General features: G+C 45.8%; 1 protein-coding gene across 5 annotated transcripts in view; it reads right to left on the minus strand.

Moving 5' to 3' along the window:
• The window catches only part of EPB41L4A (erythrocyte membrane protein band 4.1 like 4A), a 419,914-nt gene that overhangs the window by 236,128 nt on the left and 163,394 nt on the right, over positions 1 to 20,392 (minus strand). For all 5 annotated transcript variants that reach the window (XM_063964124.1, XM_063964123.1, XM_063964121.1 and 2 more), the window contains 2 exons: positions 10,034 to 10,085; positions 5,882 to 5,960 (listed from right to left, as the gene is read on the minus strand). In XM_063964124.1, coding sequence (XP_063820194.1) covers positions 5,882 to 5,960; positions 10,034 to 10,085 — 131 coding nt within the window. The remainder of the gene's footprint in view (positions 1 to 5,881; positions 5,961 to 10,033; positions 10,086 to 20,392) is intronic.

Genomic DNA, 20,392 nt, shown 5'->3' on the forward strand with positions numbered 1-20,392 from the left:
CAGCATCCTCTACGGACTAAGAGAAAAGGATTTACCGGTAGGTATTAAAATCCTATTTTCTCATACGTCCTAGAGGATGCTGGGGTTCCAAAAGGACCATGGGGTTTATACCAAAGCTCCAGACCGGCGGGAGAGTGCGGACAACTCTGCAGCACCGATTGAGCAAACCTGAGGTCCTCATCAGCCAGTGTATCAAACTTGTAGAACTTAGGAAAAGTGTTTGAACCCGACCAAGTAGCCGCTCGGCAAAGTTGAACCGCCGAGATTCCTCGGGCATCTGCCCCAAGAAAAGCCCACCTTCCTGGTAGAATGGGCCTTCCCCGACTTCGGTACCGGCCAGCCAGCCGTAGAATGAGCATGCCGAATCATATCACAGATCCAGCGTGTAACAGTCTGCTTAAAAGCAGGGGCCCCAATATTGTTGCGAGCATACAGGATAAACAGAGCGTCTGTTTCCCCAATCTGAGCCGTTCTGGCGACAAAAATATTCAAAGCTCTGACTACATCAAGAGACTTCGAATCAGCCAAGGCTTAAGTAGCCCCAGGCACCACAATAGGCTGGTTCCTGGAAAACGCAGAAACCACTTTAGGCAGAAATTGTTGCCAATTTCTTAATTCCGCTCTATCCACAAGGAAGATCAAAGAGGGCTCTTGTGAGACAAAGCCGCCAATTCCGACACCCGCCTTGCGGACGCCATTGCCAATAGCATGACCACTTTCCAAGTGAGAAATTTTTATCTTTCGTAAAGGTTCCAACCAGTGTGACATAAGAAACTGCAACATCACATTAAGGTCCCATGGTGCCACTGGGGGCACAAATGTAGGTTGGATGTGCAGCACTCCTTTCACGAAAGTCTGAACTTCTGGAAAGGTGGCCCATTCTTTTTTAAAAAGAAAATTGATAAGGCCGAAACCTGCACTTAAATTGAGCCTAACTTTAGGCCTGCATTCACACCTGCTTGCAAAAAATGGAGAAAACGACCCAGCTGAAACTCTTCCGTAGGAGCCTTCTTGGATTCACACCAAGACACATACTTCCTCCAAATACGGTGGTTAAGGTTCGCCGTTACTTCTTTCCTAGCCTGAAGCAATGTGGAAATGACTTCACCGGCAATACCCTTTCAGGCTAGGATATGGCGTTCAACCGCCAAGCCCCGGTAAATCTTGGTACACACCCTGTCCTTGCTGTAACAGAACCTCTCTTAGAGGAAGAGGCCAGGGATCTTCTATGAGTAAGTCTTGAAGATCTGGATACCAAGCCCTCCTTGACTAGACCGCAACAATGAGGATCGCCTGAACCTTTGTTTTTCTTATGGTTATCACCTTCGGAAAGAGTGAAAGTGGAGGGAACACATAGACCGACTGAAACACCCAAGGTGTCACGAGGGGGTCCACTGCTATAGCTTGAGTGTCCCTTGACCTGGAACAATATCTCTGAAGTTTCTTGTTGAGGCGAAACGACCTCACGTCTAATCGAGGAATTCCCCAAAGACTTGTCACTTCTGTGAACTTCTTGATGAAGATCCCACTCTCCTGGATGGAGATTGCGTCTGCTGAGGAAGTCTATTTCTCCGTTATCTTCACCCGGAACGACGACCTCTAATAGAGCGTTTACATGCCTTTCCGCTCATCGGAAACTTTTGTGGCTTCTACCATTTCTGCTTTGCTCCACATTCCGCCCTAGTGGCTTACTTACGCCACTGCTGTTTAGTCGTCCGACAGAAATAAGACGGGCAGAACACGAAGAAGATGTTCCGTTGTAAATAGCTCTTAATCTAAGAATGCTTATTGCAGACAAGCTTCCCGGCTTGACCTTTCCCCTTGGAACTTCTTCCCTTGGAAAAACTGCTCCCCATCCTCGGAGCCTTGTATCCATGGACACAAGGATCTAATCCTGGATCCCGAACCATCGTCCCTCTAGGAGGTGAGAACTGTGAAGCCACCACAGGAGAGATATCCTGGTCCTGGAAAATAGGAATATTTTCCGGTGCATGTGCAGGTAAGACCCGGACCATATGTCCAACTGGTCCCGCAAAACAACTCTGGCATTTGACCTGCTCACCGAATGGCCTTGTAGGCCGCAACCATCTTCCGCATCAACGGAAGGTATCGACGGGTTTACACTGTTGCAAACCTGATCCGACTCTGGATCATCAGATCTCTTTCCACAGGAAAACACAAACTCTTAACCGATCAGTATCTAAACTTATTCCCAACTCCGACCTCTGCGTCGTTGGGATCAACAGAGCGATTCTTTGTGTCAGAGAACTGTCATAGAGAAACAACGAATTGTACCATTTGTTTCTTGACCTCGCTGCAGTCAGGAGAGCGTCCCAGTACAGAAAAATAATGGCTCTTACTATAGAAGGAAACCATCATACCACCATCACTCTGGTGAAATGGCAATGACAATCCTGAATAGCAAAAAACAGGTAAGCTTAATGCGGATGACACCGCATTTAAACCCTTTTTCTTCTTTTACAGGTTGGAAATCCCTGCCCTGAGAGATTCCATCTTGTATTTCAACTACTTATGTAGAAACCTTTTTTGGGATTGTTCTGACCGAGCTGTCCAGGCTTAGAAGCACGAAAAAGCTTCTTTTTTTTTTTTTGACAGGGACAGCAGAACAAAGGCCGATCCTGACCCAACTCTTGTATGGCGTCGCATACTACCTCTCCAGAGGAGAATCAGTAAGAGCTATTTAAAAACTCAGTGAGGGGAATCATTTGGAAAACTCGAGTATGTCCCCCTTTGGACTCTATTCTTAACTCAGTGTGTCAAGTCCATTCCAGGACTGACTGAAGAGTATTAGACGAGTTCCCCCCGGCGTGGGCTCCAGCAAGAGAGATCCAGCGACCTGCGGTAGATGTGGTAGAAACAGAGGACGACATCAGGTTCTGCGAAGTTGAAAAGGCTGCAGACCTATTACCTTTTCACCTCCCTCTACCTACAAAGAAGGGGAATAAAAACGGTATCCAACCGGTCAAAATGACTGCATCCCCCCAAAAATGCATCACCAACCGTTGTGATGGAACATAACACAAGAAGGTAGACTTACCAGTGGTATCTGCCGAGATCAACTTAACCAAGTCATCTCCAAAACAGATTATCCCTTCCTAGGGAAGATACTCCTGTATTTCTCGGAGTCAGTGCATACCTCTAGTAGTCGCACGGCAGCAAGCTGCAATGTTCTAGATAAGACCCAAGGAATATCCCATTTCTCCCCAGGGTAATTATATCAGATAAAAAGGTAACCGACCATCTTTGAATACAAAAACTCCCCCATGCGTATGTAATGCAAATATCATCAAAGCATATAATTAAAATTATAACTTAGCTTCCTGTATACGATCCTCGGTGACAGGGCCCCGTGTAGACCAGGGGTAGACATTCACTTTATTCTATCCACGGTGGGAGAAGAATAAACACTCGGACTCCTCGTGAGGATTCAAGACCATCTTGTCACAGCTGACCTAGAGCTTCATCAGCAGAGCGACCAGCACATGAGAAGGAATAACTTTACTTCAGCATTCATAATAAATTGTAATATAAATGTACACATTTAAATACACATATATACACATATATCTATTTATACATCTCATATATATATATATATAATCTGTCAGGAACATCAGGGTCCCTAGTGACATTTATGTGTTCTGAATGTGTATGAACATGTACTGAATGCCAATGTTGTGGATCTAATCAGGAAACATCATGGCCGACATAGAACATAGTATTCGTGTCGACAACAGGGAGTAGTGACTGGGCAAAATAACACTTTTGTGACCCCGAGGGATCTGAGGGAAACATATACCTAATTTCACTAGGACGCCCCCACAAATACTATCACGTCTGTGCTCGAGCTACAGCTCACTGCAAACGTACCATACATATATACACCTATAGGTATAGGTTTTTTATATAATTTTACACCCTGTCATAATAGTTGGTGCCGACAGGGTCTGTGTTCCCCAAACAGTCTGTGTTCCCCAAACGTCTGTGTTCCCCAAACAGTGCTTACTTTGGCAAAGCTTACCACTACTGACATGCTGACACTTAATCTCATGAATCAAGTACCATCTGGAGTCGGCACTGCCGACAGAGGGATACCCATATCTGTTTGTGGTAGATCACTCACACATGTCAACACACGTGTACTAAACACCCACCAACATTGCTAACATGGGCAGATTTCTGACAGGGAAAACACAGAAAACTCTAACCAACTCCTTGTACACACGCACATATATATATATATATATATATATATCTATAGTGACTAATGGTTGAACCTACAGATGTGTCCACTTACATCTTTGCTTTTTTACAAATTTGGCACAACATGCAAAACACGAGTAGCGAGTGGATGAATTTTAAAAAAATGTCTTTGCCATAATAGAATATGTATAAAGTAACATATTAAAGAATCAAATTAAGAAAAATCACAAGGCATGGCTAAAACTCTGAGTCTATGGCATGCAAAACTGTGCCATACATGGCGGGATATAGCAAAGATGTATGTGGACACATCTGTATATTGCACTACATAACTGTGCCCCCCCCCTCATTTTACACTGTTAGGTGTATAACAGTGTTTTGGCGGGCCCAGCATCTCTGTGAGGAGAAAATGGCGCTGTATAGAGTTGTGAGGGCTAAGCCACGCCCCCTTCTCTGCGCGCTTCAGCCCCGCTATGTTTTTAAATTTTTAGACTGGCGGGGGTCCGTATACAGTGCCTATGCACTGTATACATCTTTGCCAGGCTTATATTGTGAGGTATATTGCTGCCCAGGGCACCCCCCCGCGCCCTGCACCCTTGTAGTGCCACTTGTATGTGGGAGCAATGGCGCGCAGCGCGACCGCTGCGCGTTACCTCCGAGACTCTGAAGTCTTCTGCCGTCACTGAAGTCTTCTGATCTTCTAATACTCACCCGGCTTCTTTCTTCTGGCTTTGTGAGGGGAGTGACGGCGCGGCTCCGGGAACGAGCAGCTAGGCGAATCAAGTGATCAGACCCTCTGGAGCTAATGGTGTCCAGTAGCCTAAGAAGCAGAGCCCTTGAACTCAGAAGAAGTAGGTCTGCTTCTCTCCCCTCACTCCCACGATGCAGGGAGCCTGTAGCCAGCAGGTCTCCCTGAAAATAATAAACCTAACAAAGTCTTTTCAGAGAAACTCAGGAGAGCTCCCCTAGTGTGTGTCCAGTCTTCTCTGGGCACAGAGTCTAACTGGAGTCTGGAGGAGGGGCATAGAGGGAGGAGCCAGTTCACACCCATTCAAAGTCTTATAGTGTGCCCATGTCTCCTGCAGATCTCGTCTATACCCCATGGTCCTTTTGGAACCCCAGCATCCTCTAGGACGTATGAGAAACTTTATTTAAAATGCATGTAGCCATAGGGATCATTGTGCCTTATAACCAATGCAGGGAAATGGCACTGATGTTCCCATTTGAATGTATGAACAGTATCTGTGATTTTTTTTTTTCCCCCCCAAGAATGTAACAGCTGCACAATGGGGGTAATGTACAATGAGGGAGATTGCTGGACTACTCAGGGAGTCAGGGAGATTGCTGCTACTTCAGGGAGTCTCCTGCAGAATGAGGGAGGGTAGGCAAGTATGCACATTTGTAGAATCCTATCAGATGAAGGTGAACACCACAAAGAGGATTTCCTACTCATAGCAGTGGATGGTCCACATGACCAATAGATGGTCCACAATAGCAGCGCTGGTGTCGGGTTCATGCAGGAGGGGTACTGTGCTATTTATTACATAGTATACCATGTGTTATATTTATACAGTAGGTGGTGCAGCTGGCCAACTACATGGTGTCACTGGAACGTGTAATCAGATACTGACAACTATGCGGAAACAGTATACATTACCTGGTTATCTCTTCCTTCAATTTACACGGATCTTCTGCATAAAACTTAACACCAAAATACAGAGTGTAGGGAGGGCCAGCTACAAAAATAGAAAGGAGCAATTATACTTATATCACACAATATATAAAACAAAGAAATGTAGTAGAAAGATGAATGTACACTACCAGGGCCGGCTCGAGGCATGTTCGACTCGAGCGGCCGCGCAGGGCGCCACCCTTAATGGGCGCCGTGCGCTGGCGCCGCCATGTCGGAGCCTGGAGCCGGCCCTGATCTCCCCTGCTGTCCCGGCTGACACTGCTGTCACTGTGTGCGCCGCCGCTGTGTGCGCTGTGTGCGCTATGCGGCGCCGGCGTCTGATGTCAGACACCGGCGCCGCTCAGCGCGCGCAGACAGCACAGACAGCGGGCGCGCACAGCAGCACTCCCAGCAGCACTCCCCCTCCCTCGGCACAGCAGGTACTGGGGGCATATGTGGCACTGTGGGGGGCATTTATCTGGCACTGTGGGTGGCATTTATCTGGCACTGTGGGTGGCATTTATCTGGCACTGTGGGGGCATTTATCTGGCACTGTGGGGGCATTTATCTGGCACTGTGGGGGGCATTCATTTATCTGGCACTGTGGGGGGCATTCATTTATCTGGCACTGCGGGGGGACGGGACATTTATCTGTGCACTGTGAGGGGGCATTAATGTATCTGGCACTGTGGGGGCATTTCTGGCACTGTGGGGGCATATCTGCGCTGTGGGGGCATTTATGTATCTGCACTGTGGGGGCATGTATGTATCTGGCACTGTGGGGGCATTTCTGTATCTGGCACTGGGGGAGCATATCGGCACTGTGGGGGTATTTATGTATCTGGCACTGTGGGGGTATATCTGCACTGTGGGGGCACTTATTTATCTGGCACTGTGGGGGCATTTATTTATCTGGCACTGTGGGGGCATTTATTTATCTTGGACTGTGGGGGGCATTTATTTACCTGGCACTGTGGGGGCATATCTGGCACTGGGGGCATTAATGTATCTGGCACTGTGGGGGCATATCTGGCACTGGGGGCATTAATGTATCTGACACTGTGGGGGGCAATAATGCATCTGGCACTGTGTGGGCACTTATGCATCTGGCACTGGGGGCATTTATGCATCTGGCAATGTGTGGGCATTTATGTATCTGGCACTGGGGGCATTTATGTATCTGGCCCTGTGGGGGCATATCTGGCACTGTGGGGGCATTTTTATATATGGCACTGTGGGGACATATCTGGCACTGTGTGGGCATTTTTATATCTGGCACTGTGGGGGCACTTATGTATCTGGCACTTGGTGGGCACTTATGTATCTGGCACTGTGGGGGCATTTATGTATCTGGCACTGTGGGGGGCATATCTGCACTGTGGAGGCATTTATGTATCTGGCACTTTGGGGGCATTTATGTATCTGAACTGTGGGTGCATATCTGATACTGTGTGGCCATTTATGTAGCTGGCACTGCTGGGGGGGGCATGTCACGTGTAGCTGGCACTGCTGGGGGGGGGCATGTCGCGTTTAGCTGGCACTGCTGGGGGGGGCATGTCGCGTGTAGCTGGCACTGCTGGGGAGCATGTCGCGTGTAGCTGGCACTGCTGGGGAGCATGTCGCGTGTAGCTGGCACTGCTGGGGGGCATGTCGCGTGTAGCTGGCACTGCTGGGGGGCATGTCGCGTGTAGCTGGCACTGCTGGGGGGCATGTCGCGTGTAGCTGGCACTGCTGGGGAGCATGTTATGTAGTGTTCCCGCTAGGCGTCTGTGGCTAGGCAATGTGTCTCAGTTATCTCCCTGGTGCAATGTGTCTCAGTGCTGTGCCTGGCGCAAAGTGTATAGGAGGTTCTACCTGGTGCAGTGTGTATTAGCTGCACTACTGTGTGGTGTAATGCAAATTGCCACTATTATGTGGCCACGTACCTTCCCCACGAAGTAACTCCCCTTAATTTTTGCTGCGCGCCTTCGGCGCGCACTGTCCATGCTTTGACATATAGGTATGGGAACAACAAGCAGTATGTACATCATTTTGCCCTCCTAACTTAAAAATGTGCCCTCCCTGTGATCAGCACCATGCCCTAAAAAGTGAACACTATCATGTGTAGCTGGCACTGCTGGGGGGCATGTCATGTGTAGCTGGTACTGCTGCGGGGCATGTCATGTGTAGCTGGCACTGCTGCGGGGCATGTCATGTGTAGCTGGCACTGCTGCGGGGCATGTCATGTGTAGCTGGCACTGCTGGGGGGCATGTCATGTGTAGCTGGCACTGCTGGGGGGCATGTCATGTCTATCTGGCACTGCACATTATGTGTATCTGGCACTATACTGGAGACATTGTGTGTAAGGAACACTACTGTGGCTATGTGTAAGGCTGCTAATTGTGTGAAAATATGTTTATAGTTTGATGATATGAAATTACGAGACCACGCCCACTTTTCCCAGAGGCCACACCCACTTTTCCGGGAGCGCGCGCTCGCCTTCGGCGCGCGCGTGGGGGGGGCTTTTACATTTTCTCGCTCAGGGTGCTAGTAGGCCTGGAGCCGGCCCTGTACACTGCTATATATCAAGAATGTAACTAGGTTTCATGTAACCATAAAGGAAGGGAGAAAGGCGTTTCACAGAAAGACTATCTGTTCATAATATCCCTTTTTACTCACTAAAGGGGAAGATCAATATATTCATACATACACTGGCTTTGTTGGGTACAAATGCTCATTAATGCAAATACTTAATCAGCCAATCATGTAGCAGCAGCTCAATCAAATAAAAGTGTTAGCTGAGTGACTTTGCACATGGAATGGTTGTTTGTGTCAGATGAGGTTGTTTGATGGTCATGTGGTCCCAAAATATGAAGTAAATATATGGTATTCACTGCTGGTCCATGCTACTATCTAAAGCCTCAGTGTTTTGTAACAACCAAGTGTAGAGCTACACATGTCCATGTATTATGGTATGCTACATGTTTTGTGGAGGGTTCTATGCGCAAACAGGCATCATAAATGGGATATTTCAGGTTGAGGCTGTAGGAAAAGAATAATGGAAATGCCACTGTACCCCGACTTAAAGATTTTGAATGTAGATGCATCAATATATGTGCCCCAGTTTGCCCCTGCATGAGTTGACTACAATGTGTACGTGACAGGACCATTCACACACAGTACCCAAGAGCTGGGCCAATACCAACCATCCCTCCTGTTCTGGGATTTTACTATAAGGTGACAAAGGGGTACTGTATATTCAATTGAAGTCCGATCAATTCCGACATTAATTTGTCGGAATGGATCTGACCTGTGCTATTCAATGCAATCTCAATTCGACTTTAGAAAAAGTCAAATTGAGATGTGGGAGCGGATACAGGAGAGTGCCCAGGTCGGATCTATTCCGACAAATGAATGTCGGAATTGATCCGACTTCGATTGAATATACCCCTTTGTCTCCTTATAGTAAAATCCCAGCAAAGGAGGGATACGCTGCCCGCTGCTGTAGCGTTGCTCTCCCCTGTCTGCCCGCGGCTCTCCCCCGTCTCAGCTCCAGCATCTCAATTCGACTTTTTTTAAAGTCGAATTGAGATGGTCGAAAACCTGTCGGCTTTGGCCCCGTTTTCGACACAAGCACGCATATCGGCAGCTATTCCACCGACCCACGTGCTTTTCGACATGTCGAATTTTTCGACTTGTCGAATAATTTGGGGTTAGATTGAATAGGTCGGAACCCCTTCTGACCTAAAAAAGTCGAAAACTGCCGTCTTTTCGACAGACGGCAGCTTTCGACTTCAATTCAGTATACCCCAAAGAGTGGCAATGAGTAGCTGTTGAATGGATGGTTACCCTGTGCCAGTCATGTGACTAGGTAATCCCAAAGGCGCTGTCAGCTGTACTGGATTTTTTTTTCTTTTTGTTACATGTACTAACAAGATAACTTTTTTCTCATTACAGAATTTAAATCACATATACTGTAGTAAAAGGAAGTCACAAGTAACTGCATAGGTTTTAGTTAGCTTAGGATACTTAGTTAAATGTCGAATTTTATTAAGCTTTTGAGAAAACACAAGTCAGCATGACAACTGATAATATGACTCATGGAGAGGAACTGTAAACTAGGTAGTCTCGGAAAGCCACTCAAGCAATGTACTTACTGCTAATCAGGTCTTTGTGTTCTGAGATAGTCTTCGCAGGATCCAGCCAGTACTGCAAAGAAACAATAGAAAAATATGTAAAATAAAGAATAACACAAGACATTACAGCATTTCCCAGTAATGTAGCTAACCTGTTATTATCTAATGCAACACTACTGGATGTTAACAAAGACCAGCTTCAGCTAAATATGCCGTTCAATCCATTTTTTATATTATTTATAAAATTAACCCTTGTTTTCATTTCCATTGCCAGGATAGCCGTGTCTTCACATACAGAATTTTCCCAGCTTACTAGTAACACTGCGACGTTTAATTTAATGTATTTATAACCATTCTCCCAGTGTCTATGCATGAATGAGACCTAGGCATATTACAAAAGTTCTGGAGAAGCAAGAACAACCTGCAGCAACCTATTAAAAAAAGAGATTATGAGGACCAAAATTGAATTAGTAGATAAAAAAAGCTAATTATACCAAGAAAATTGGAATTAACTTCACACAGCACAGTAAAGAGCAATGCACGTTAAAGTTCACCCTTAATACCAGCTACCGTATGTGACATAGCAAGTTTACATAGTACGTGGCCATGAATGTAAATTGCAGTGAGGTCTGAGATTAGCAGTGAGAAGTGGCCTTATCTGCTGATCGCCAGTCACATAACACCTATGCTGTCTGAATGACAAGACACCAGGCTGCAACCAGCACAGAAAGACCACAACAAAGACTGAGGAGTTCTATTACAGAGCATAGCACAAGCTCAATACTGTGCCTCAGTCATCAGTATGTTATCAAATTGTGCCCCATAAACTTCTAATAAAGACCCCCGATGATGGGAAGAGTCAGCTATGACAAATGAGTTAGGGGATCCAGTCATCTTCACAACAGAGGCTTACCTGAACAAAACCCCCTTATAAAGCACTAAGACAAAGTACTATACTGTTCCTTGATTTTGTATTCTGGCTCAGAAAAGAGAACACAGAACTTACATATTATTTTCCTGGGCCAGAAAAGAAAACAAACCAAACAACAACAAAAAATCTCACAAAACTCATCGCAGCTTGACCCGCAGCAAAGGATTCTGGGCATTAGAATTAAAAAGAGCTGCTTATGTCATTAGAGGGCTTTGCTTTTTTTTTTTTTTTTCAGCCATTTGCTATTATTAGTAATTATAATAAAACAGGGCGCAATGGGCAATATCCAATAAATATTATAATATATTTAATCTAATAAAAAATATGTATATATAACAATAAAAAATTAGTTAAAGATAAATAAATAAATCTGTTGTCACCCTGCATTGACATTTAAAACAATGCAGCTCCCATAGAAAACACTCTGGTACAGTATGTCTTAATCTACTTATAAAACAATGATAATGATATACTGTATCTCTACAGTTAGCAATATCAAGAGGGTGCTTGTCAAATACATTAAACAGTCATATATAATATACACAAATTAATACATAAGTATAATTTAAATAACAAGAATATTATAGTACATTGGATGCATGAAATTAAAACTGAGAAGAAATAAAGGGAGAGGGGTAAAAATCCACAGACCCGTCATTGGATAAATGTTTGTGAAATTGATTTAGCAGGAGTAACAATGTTGCATACTTATTAATTGTAACCATTCAGCGTAGGAAAAGGTGGATCTGCGCTGTGCTGCTACCTCTGATTGACTCACCGCTACAGACGAAGAGTAACTGGTTTTGACAACTTGCAGTCTGTAATAGCGATGCGTTGTTCTGAGCGATCCCAATGTGGCAATTTCACGGGAGAAGAGGGAGTGTGAGACCCGCCAGGCGTCCTTCCACTGGTCCAAGTATAGGATTGTTTGCAGTGCGGCTCCGGTAATTCACGTGTGCCCGTGCGTTGCTCTTGTTGGCGTCTCCTCACATGCGGCCGCTATGTGAGAGAGCAGTGTTGCTGTGTATAGGCTTAACTCTAAAGCTCCAAAAAGCAAAAATAATAATCTGTCCTTACCCGAAACTGCATTACTTTCTGTTGTTACATATTCCACAAAACAACATACTGCCTAAGTCATTAGGATCACACTAATACCCCTTTCACACCAGAAATGCAGGGACAAAACCCGGGAATTCTGCCACGGGCTCATGCAGGGACATTCCCGGGTTGGCACCTTTCACACCAGCATTTTTTGCCGAGACATCCCAGGTCTGCACCTTTCATACTGAACCCGGGATGGCCCTGCATTTTCTGAAAATGGGCGTCGCAGAAAAACCGCAAGACCAGGAAGTGCCCTGAATAGCCAATTAGCATCAGCAGAGGCAACCCGGGAAGGTGGGACATGTCCCTGCACCATTCACACTGTCCAGGGTCCAGGGATCATCCCGGGACCAACCCTGGTCGATTGCAGGGTTGAAATGCAGGGACAGAAATCCCGGGTTTTTGTCCCTGTACCCTTTCACACCAAGAAATTTCCCGGGTTGATGCGCGTTCATGTGTTTTAACCCGGGAAATTTATGGCTGTGTGAAAGGGGTATCAGGGGGTCATTCCGAGTTGATCGATCGCTAGTTAGTATAGCAGCTGTGCAAATGCTATGCCGCCGCCCACTGGGAGTGTATTTTAGCTTAGCAGAAGTGCGAACGGTTGTATCACAGAGCGCCTGCAAAAAAAATTGGTGTAGTTTCAGAGTAGCTCAAAACCTACTCAGCACTTGCGATCACTTCAGACTATTCAGTTCCAGATTTGACATCACAAACCCGCCCAGCGTTCACCCAGCCATGCCTGCGTTTTTCCTGGCACGCCTGCGTTTTCCCGCACACTCCCTGAAAACAGTCAGTTGCTACCCAGAAACGCCCACTTCATGTCAATCACTCTGCAGCAACCAGTGCGACTGAAATGCATCGCTAGACCCTGTGCAAAACTACATCGTTCGTTGTGCCCGTAAGTCACGCATGCGCATTGCGCCGCATACGCATGGGCAGAACTGCTGTTGTTTAGCCTGATCGCTGCGCTGCGAACAAATTCAGCTAGCGATCAACTCGGAATGACCCCCTAAATCCACTGCAGAAGGGAGAAGTCTGAGCCAGACTACTGTATGTGCGAGGTGTGAAACATTACACGGTGTATCAGCATGTTGCCTTGTGCTGCTCTCCCTTAGCCGATGAAAGGTATTACATGTATAGGCAGGAATCCTGCTGTAGTGTAGCAAAACTGGATTTTCACTTTCACTACTGTCTGTACTTTAATGTTTTTGGTCTGTCATCAGCTAGTAAATGCCCAATCATCCTTTCAATCACAAGGATACTCCAGTAGAGTAGTGCTGCCGCTATGACAGGTACTCATAGGAAGGGGTTAGCATCAAAAAAATCAGGAGGAGACCTTCAAAAAGAGCAAGTTCTAGTACATAAGACTATATTTCATCTTGTCTATACTAGCAAATATTTACTGATTCAGCATTTATAGCAAGTCATAGTATCAAGTTCCATACTAGAAAGTGATGAGTTTTGTATGCACCTAAGTGCAATGTTAATAAACTGAGGCACTACAGAATGGTCCATTGATCCCCAGTCTTTGAGATTATTTACAAATAACATTTCTGAAACCAGTACCGGGATTGGGATCATTGATCCTGGTGCCTGAACGCCTCTCCTGCTACTTATGTAAGCCAGGAATGGGGAACCTTTAGCACTCCAGCTGTTGTTGAACTACACATCCATACCTCCCAACTTTTCATGTCTTCAAAGAGGGACACACGCGCGGCGTGGCCTATGAAAAGGGGGCGTGGCTTTGCGGGAGGACCCGCGATCGTGAGCCACGCCCCTGTTTTCGTCACTAAGGGGGCATGCCCAGCGCTCTGTGAGCCGCTGGCATACCCCCTCTCCCTCTGACTCCAGTGAATAGACGCTGTGCGCATGCGCACAGCGTCTATTCACTGCTGCTCTGCTAAGCAGGGCAGCGAGAGACAGAGACTCCCAACTGCCCCCCCTCCCCCACCGCGGGACACTGCAGCCCGCAGGTGGGACAGCGGGACAGTCCTCAAAAAACGGGACTGTCCCACGAAAATCGGGACAGTTGGGAGGTATGCACATCCCAGCATGCCCTGCTACAGTTTTTCTCTATAGTTTTGCTATTTGGTCATGCTAAAACTGTAGCAGAGCATTCTGGGATGTGTAGTTCAACAACAGCTGGAGTGCCCAGTAGAAACTGGGTGACAGCGAAGCATTGGCAAATAGTACATACAAAATATTCTGGAAATATTGGCCAGTGCCGTTCCTCTGAACAGCGCAGCCATGCACGCACCAGGATCATTTATCGCAGTGCCCAGACCATTTCCTGAGTAGTCTAGTTGCTTTGGGGCTGTTGTCGAGGTAAATGAACACTACTCTGAGAAGTGTGCTGTATGTTGTATGGTTTCTGCACTGTGTATAGTACAGATACGTGCAATACATAGTAGTATACCTTTTGATCACATCAACACTGAAGACATAAGAACCGTAAGTGAGTTAATAGTAGTGATGTGCACCAGAAATTTTTCGGGTTTTGTGTTTTGGTTTTGGATTCGGTTCCGCGGCCGTGTTTTGGATTCGGACGCGTTTTGGCAAAACCTCCCTGAAATTTTTTTGTCGGATTCGGGTGTGTTTTGGATTTGGGTGTTTTTTTTACAAAAAAACCCTCAAAAACAGCTTAAATCATAGAATTTGGGGGTCATTTTGATCCCATAGTATTATTAACATCAATAACCATAATTTCCACTCATTTTCAGTCTATTCTGAACACCTCACACCTCACAATATTATTTTTAGTCCTAAAATTTGCACCGAGGTCGCTTGATGACTAAGCTAAGCTACCCAAGTGGCCGACACAAACACCTGGCACATCTAGGAGTGGCACTGCAGTGTCAGGTAGGATGGCACTTCAAAAAAATAGTCCCCAAACAGCACATGATGCAAAGAAAAAAAAAGGCGCAATGAGGTAGCTGTGTGACTAAGCTAAGCGACCCAAGTGGCCGACACAAACACCTGGCCCATCTAGGAGTGGCACTGCAGTGTCAGACAGGATGGCAGATTTAAAAAATAGTCCCCAAACAGCACATGATGCAAAGAAAAAAAGAGGTGCACCAAGGTCGCTGGATGGCTAAGCTAAGCGACACAAGTGGCCGACACAAACACCTGGCCCATCTAGGAGTGGCACTGCAGTGTCAGGCAGGATGGCACTTCAAAAAAATAGTCCCCAAACAGCACATGATGCAAAGAAAAAAAGAGGCGCAATGAGGTAGCTGTGTGACTAAGCTAAGCGACCCAAGTGGCTGACACAAACACCTGGCCCATCTAGGACTGGCACTGCAGTGTCAGGCAGGATGGCACTTCAAAAAAATAGTCCCCAAACAGCACATAATGCAAAGAAAAAAAGAGGCGCAATGAGGTAGCTCTGTGACTAAGCTAAGCTACCCAAGTGGCCGACACAAACACCTGGCCCATCTAGGAGTGGCACTGCAGTGTCAGGCAGGATGGCACTTCAAAAAAATACTCCCCAAACAGCACATGATGCAAAGAAAAAAAGAGGCGCAATGAGGTAGCTGTGTGACTAAGCTAAGCGACCCAAGTGGCCGACACAAACACCTGGCCCATCTAGGAGTGGCACTGCAGTTTTCTATCGAGAGGATGAGTGCTTCCATCCTTATGTGAATCTGAACCACTAGCCATGAACATAGGCCAGGGCCTTAGCCGTTCCTTGCCACTCCGTGTCGTAAATGGCATATTGGCAAGTTTACGCTTCTACTCAGACGCTTTTAATTTTGATTTTTGGATCATTTTACTGAACTTTTGGTTTTTGGATTTTACATGCTCTCTACTATGACATTGGGCATCGGCCTTGGCAGATGACGTTGATGGCATTTCATCGTCTCGGCCATGACTAACATAGTAACATAATAACATAGTATCTGAGGTTGAAAAGACAATTGTCTATCGAGTTCAACCTATTTGTGGTCTCCTATGCATGATGATTTGACTAAAATTTCTGACTGATGCTGCTGTCAGCCGTTACATTTTATCCCTATTTATAGTAACTATAATGCATGACTATGCACCATACCCCTGGATATCCTTATCCATTAGGAATTTATCTAACCCATTCTTAAAGGTGTTGACAGATTCCGCCATTACAACTCCCTCGGGCAGGGAATTCCAAACATGTATTGTCCTTACCGTGAAAAAGCCTTTACGCCGTATTGTGCGGAATCTCCTCTCCTCTAACCTGAGCGAGTGTCCACGAGTCCTCTGTGTTGATCTAACCAAAAACAGGTCCCGCGCAAGCTCTGTGTATTGTCCCCTTATATATTTGTAGATGTTGATCATATCCCCTCTTAGTCTCCGCTTTTCCAATGTAAACATGCCTAGTCTTTCAAGCCTTTCCTTGTATTCCATCGTCTCCATGCCCTTAATTAGTTTGGTCGCCCTCCTCTGTACCTTTTCAAGCTCCAGGATATCCTTTTTGTAGTACGGTGCCCAGAATTGTACACAGTATTCAAGGTGTGGCCTCACTAGTGATTTATATAACGGGAGTATAATACTCTCGTCCCTAGCATCAATACCCCGTTTTATGCATGCTAATATCTTATTAGCCTTCTTTGCTGCAGTCCTACTTTGGGTACTACTGCTTAGCTTGCTATCTATGAGGACACCTAAGTCCTTTTCCAGTACAGAATCCCCTAATTTTACCCCATTTAGTAGGTAGGTGTAATTTATGTTCTTGTTACCACAGTGCATTACCTTACACTTGTCTGTGTTGAAGCGCATTCTCCATTTGGCTGCCCATGCTTCTAATTTAACTAAGTCGTTCTGAAGAGACTCGGCATCCTCCTCTGTATTTATAGCCTTACACAATTTGGTATCATCTGCAAAAATTGACACCATGCTCTCTAGACCTTCTGTTAGGTCGTTAATGAAAATATTGAACAATAGCGGTCCTAATACTGAGCCTTGCGGCACACCACTTAGCACTTCAGTCCAAGTTGAAAAAGATCTATTAACCACAACGCGCTGCTTCCTATTATCTAACCAGTTTTTTACCCAAGTGCATATTGTGCTTCCTAGCCCTGATTCTTGTAGCTTGTAGATAAGTCTCATGTGTGGTACAGTATCGAACGCTTTGGCAAAGTCTAAAAAGATTACATCCACGTCTTTACCCTGATCTAGGTTTGTGCTTACTGTTTCATAAAAGCCAAGTAAGTTGGTTTGACAGGATCTGTCCTTCATAAACCCATGTTGATTCCTTTTAATGACCTTATTGGTTTCAAGGAACTTCTGAATACTATCTCTTAGAATACTTTCCCCACTATAGATGTAAGACTAACTGGTCTATAATTACCTGGTTCAGCTTTACTTCCCTTTTTGAATATAGGCACTACTACTAGTGGCAGCAGCTTCAGCACGAGGTGGAAGTGGATCTTGATCTTTCCCTATTTTACCCTCCACATTTTTGTTCTCCATTTTTTAATGTGTGGAATTATATGCCAGTATCAATAGCAATGGCCTACTACTATATATACTGCGCACAACTGAAATGCACCACAGGTATGGATGGATAGTATACTTAATGACACAGAGGTAGGTAGAGCAGTGGCCTACTGTACCGTACTGCTATATACTATATACTGGTGGTCAGCAAACTGTGCAAAACTGAAATGCACCACAGGTATGGATGGATAGTATACTTGACGACACAGAGGTAGGTAGAGCAGTGGCCTTCTGTACCGTACTGCTATATATTATATACTGGTGGTCAGCAAACTGTGCAAAACTGAAATGCACCACAGGTATGGATGGATAGTATACTTGACGACACAGAGGTAGGTAGAGCAGTGGCCTTCTGTACCGTACTGCTATATATTATATACTGGTGGTCAGCAAAATTATGCACTGTACTCCTACTATATACTACAATGCAGCACAGATATGGAGCGTTTTTCAGGCAAAGAACGTATAATACTGGTGGTCACTGGTCAGCAAAACTCTGCACTGTACTCCTCCTATATAATACTGGTGGTCCCCAGTCCCCACAATAATGCAGTGTGAGCACAGATATATGCAGCACACTGAGCAGCACACTGAGCACAGATATGGAGCGTTTTTCAGGCAGAGAACGTATAATACTGGTGGTCACTGGTCAGCAAAACTCTGCACTGTACTCCTCCTATATAATACTGGTGGTCCCCAGTCCCCACAATAAAGCAGTGAGCATAGATATTTGCAGCCACCTGAATAAAACTGAGAGGATGCCAGCCACGTCCTCTCACTATCATTTCCAATGTACGAGTGAAAAAGGCGGCGACGCGCGGCTCCTTATATAGAATCCGAATCTCGCGAGAATCCAACAGCGGGATGATGATGTTCGGGCGCGCTCGGGTTAACCGAGCAAGGCGGGAAGATTCTTATCTGCCTCGGAACCGTGTAAAATGGGTTAAGTTCGGGGGGGTTCGGATTCCGACGAACCGAACCCGCTCATCACTAGTTAATAGGATAGACTGTTATCACGGAGCCACAGTCCCAGCAAGTAGTTTTTGTTGAATTACCATAAATATACATTTGTTATCGCCGCAAACAGCAGTGATGATAATAATAAGTAACTTGTTGGGGCAAAACTGCATTGGATAATAACTAGAGCCCTGTTGCTGCAGGACGACACGGTTTACATTCTGTGTGTATTATCCCTTCATTGCACTCTTTATGGAAAACATACAAAAAGATCAACCAGTAACAGATGGGATGTAGACAAAAAGGTCATCAATGACAATGTTGACATTCATAATATTGACAGCACAATGTTGACAATGATGTTAATGATGTTAAAATGTCGATAGGCAACATGTCAACATTCTTAAGGGCCCCATACACTACTGAGACATGTCCGTCTGACATGTCGCAGGCGATCACCCCGGAAGCCTCCCAGGCGGCAGGATCGCCCAAGATACTTCATATGCTGTCCTTTGGCATACGATATATCTTGGGCAATCCCAGCCATGCCTGCAGGGTCTGACATATCACGAGTGCAGCACGTTCAATCTGGAGGATCCGACCGGATCAGAAACACCTCCAAAATGCTTGATTTCACCCGATATATTGGCCGAATGCCCGAAATCGGATGAAATCGAGCATTATCGTTCTAGTGTATGGGGCCCTTTAGAATGCTGACATTAGGTTTAAGCTGATGGCGGGAGGGTCAGGGTTAGTCTGTGGTGAGGTGAAGGTAAGGGTTAGGGGTAGGGATTAGGGGAGAAATACGCACCGGAATGCTGGAGGATCACAACTCTAAGCCATAAGTCACGGTCACAAAGGACCGCCGGGACCTTTAAGTAATTTCATCACTATCTACATCATGACTGTCAAGATATCACACCACAGCCTTAACTGTTACACAAGTTACTATTCAATTGCATCTGATGCCTATTTCCCTATAGATTGTAAGATTGCGAGCAGGGCCTTCCTACCTCTCTGTGTATCAATGCCTATTTCCCTATATTGTAAGATGGCAAGCAGAGCCTTCCTACCTCTATGTCAGTGGCGTCACAAGGGGGATGTGGGCCGCATTCAGGTGCACCCCCTCAGAGGGGATGATACCAAAATGATGGTTCCCTGCAGCACCCAGCTCCTGCCATAGAGGAGGAGCAGACAGCGCAGGTAGACTGACTCCGGGGGCAGCCAGTAATACTTGTTTAAAATGCCTGCTGATTTATTACAGGTGTGTCTTCCTTTCACTAAATATGTTGTTTTACTTTTTTACGGAGAGTAAGGGGCCTGATTCAGATGCAGTTGGAGTTGCCATCACTGCTGCTTACATGGAAGCAGTAGCCACAGCTATGTATGGTAACGCAGAAGGAGGCGTCACACCTCCTGCATGCATTACTGATCTGTGCTATGTCCCAGGACACAGTATCGAATCATCTGTGACAGCATCGGCCTCCGCAGGTCCTACAAAGAGGCCAGTAAATTTCCGTTCTCTGACAGAGATCCTGGCCTTATCCCTCTGCTCACAATGGCGGCATCATGCCTCCGTTTTGAGAAATGGAGCTTGACCCACTCCCCGCCCACAAATGGCATCAGACTGTCAATCATTGACAGTCTGATGCTGTACTGCGGCCGACGTCACAGATCCATGCTGCACATGTGCGGGTCCAGTGCATGCGCAAGTACCGAACATCGGTACTTTGCGGCATGCGTCACTATAGCATAGAGAACTGAATCAGGCCCAGTGTGCGACCCTTTTGAGGATTAGAGTGCCGCCTAATGCAACCCCTGAAATGTATCAGCTTGCCTATCACTCACATTAACACTATTTAACGTTGCCAATAAATTCAGATCTATACACTATGCTGAGTAAGCTCTTGTTT

The sequence above is a fragment of the Pseudophryne corroboree genome, chromosome 1 (genome assembly GCF_028390025.1).
Source record: "Pseudophryne corroboree isolate aPseCor3 chromosome 1, aPseCor3.hap2, whole genome shotgun sequence".
Taxonomy (NCBI): domain Eukaryota; kingdom Metazoa; phylum Chordata; class Amphibia; order Anura; family Myobatrachidae; genus Pseudophryne; species Pseudophryne corroboree.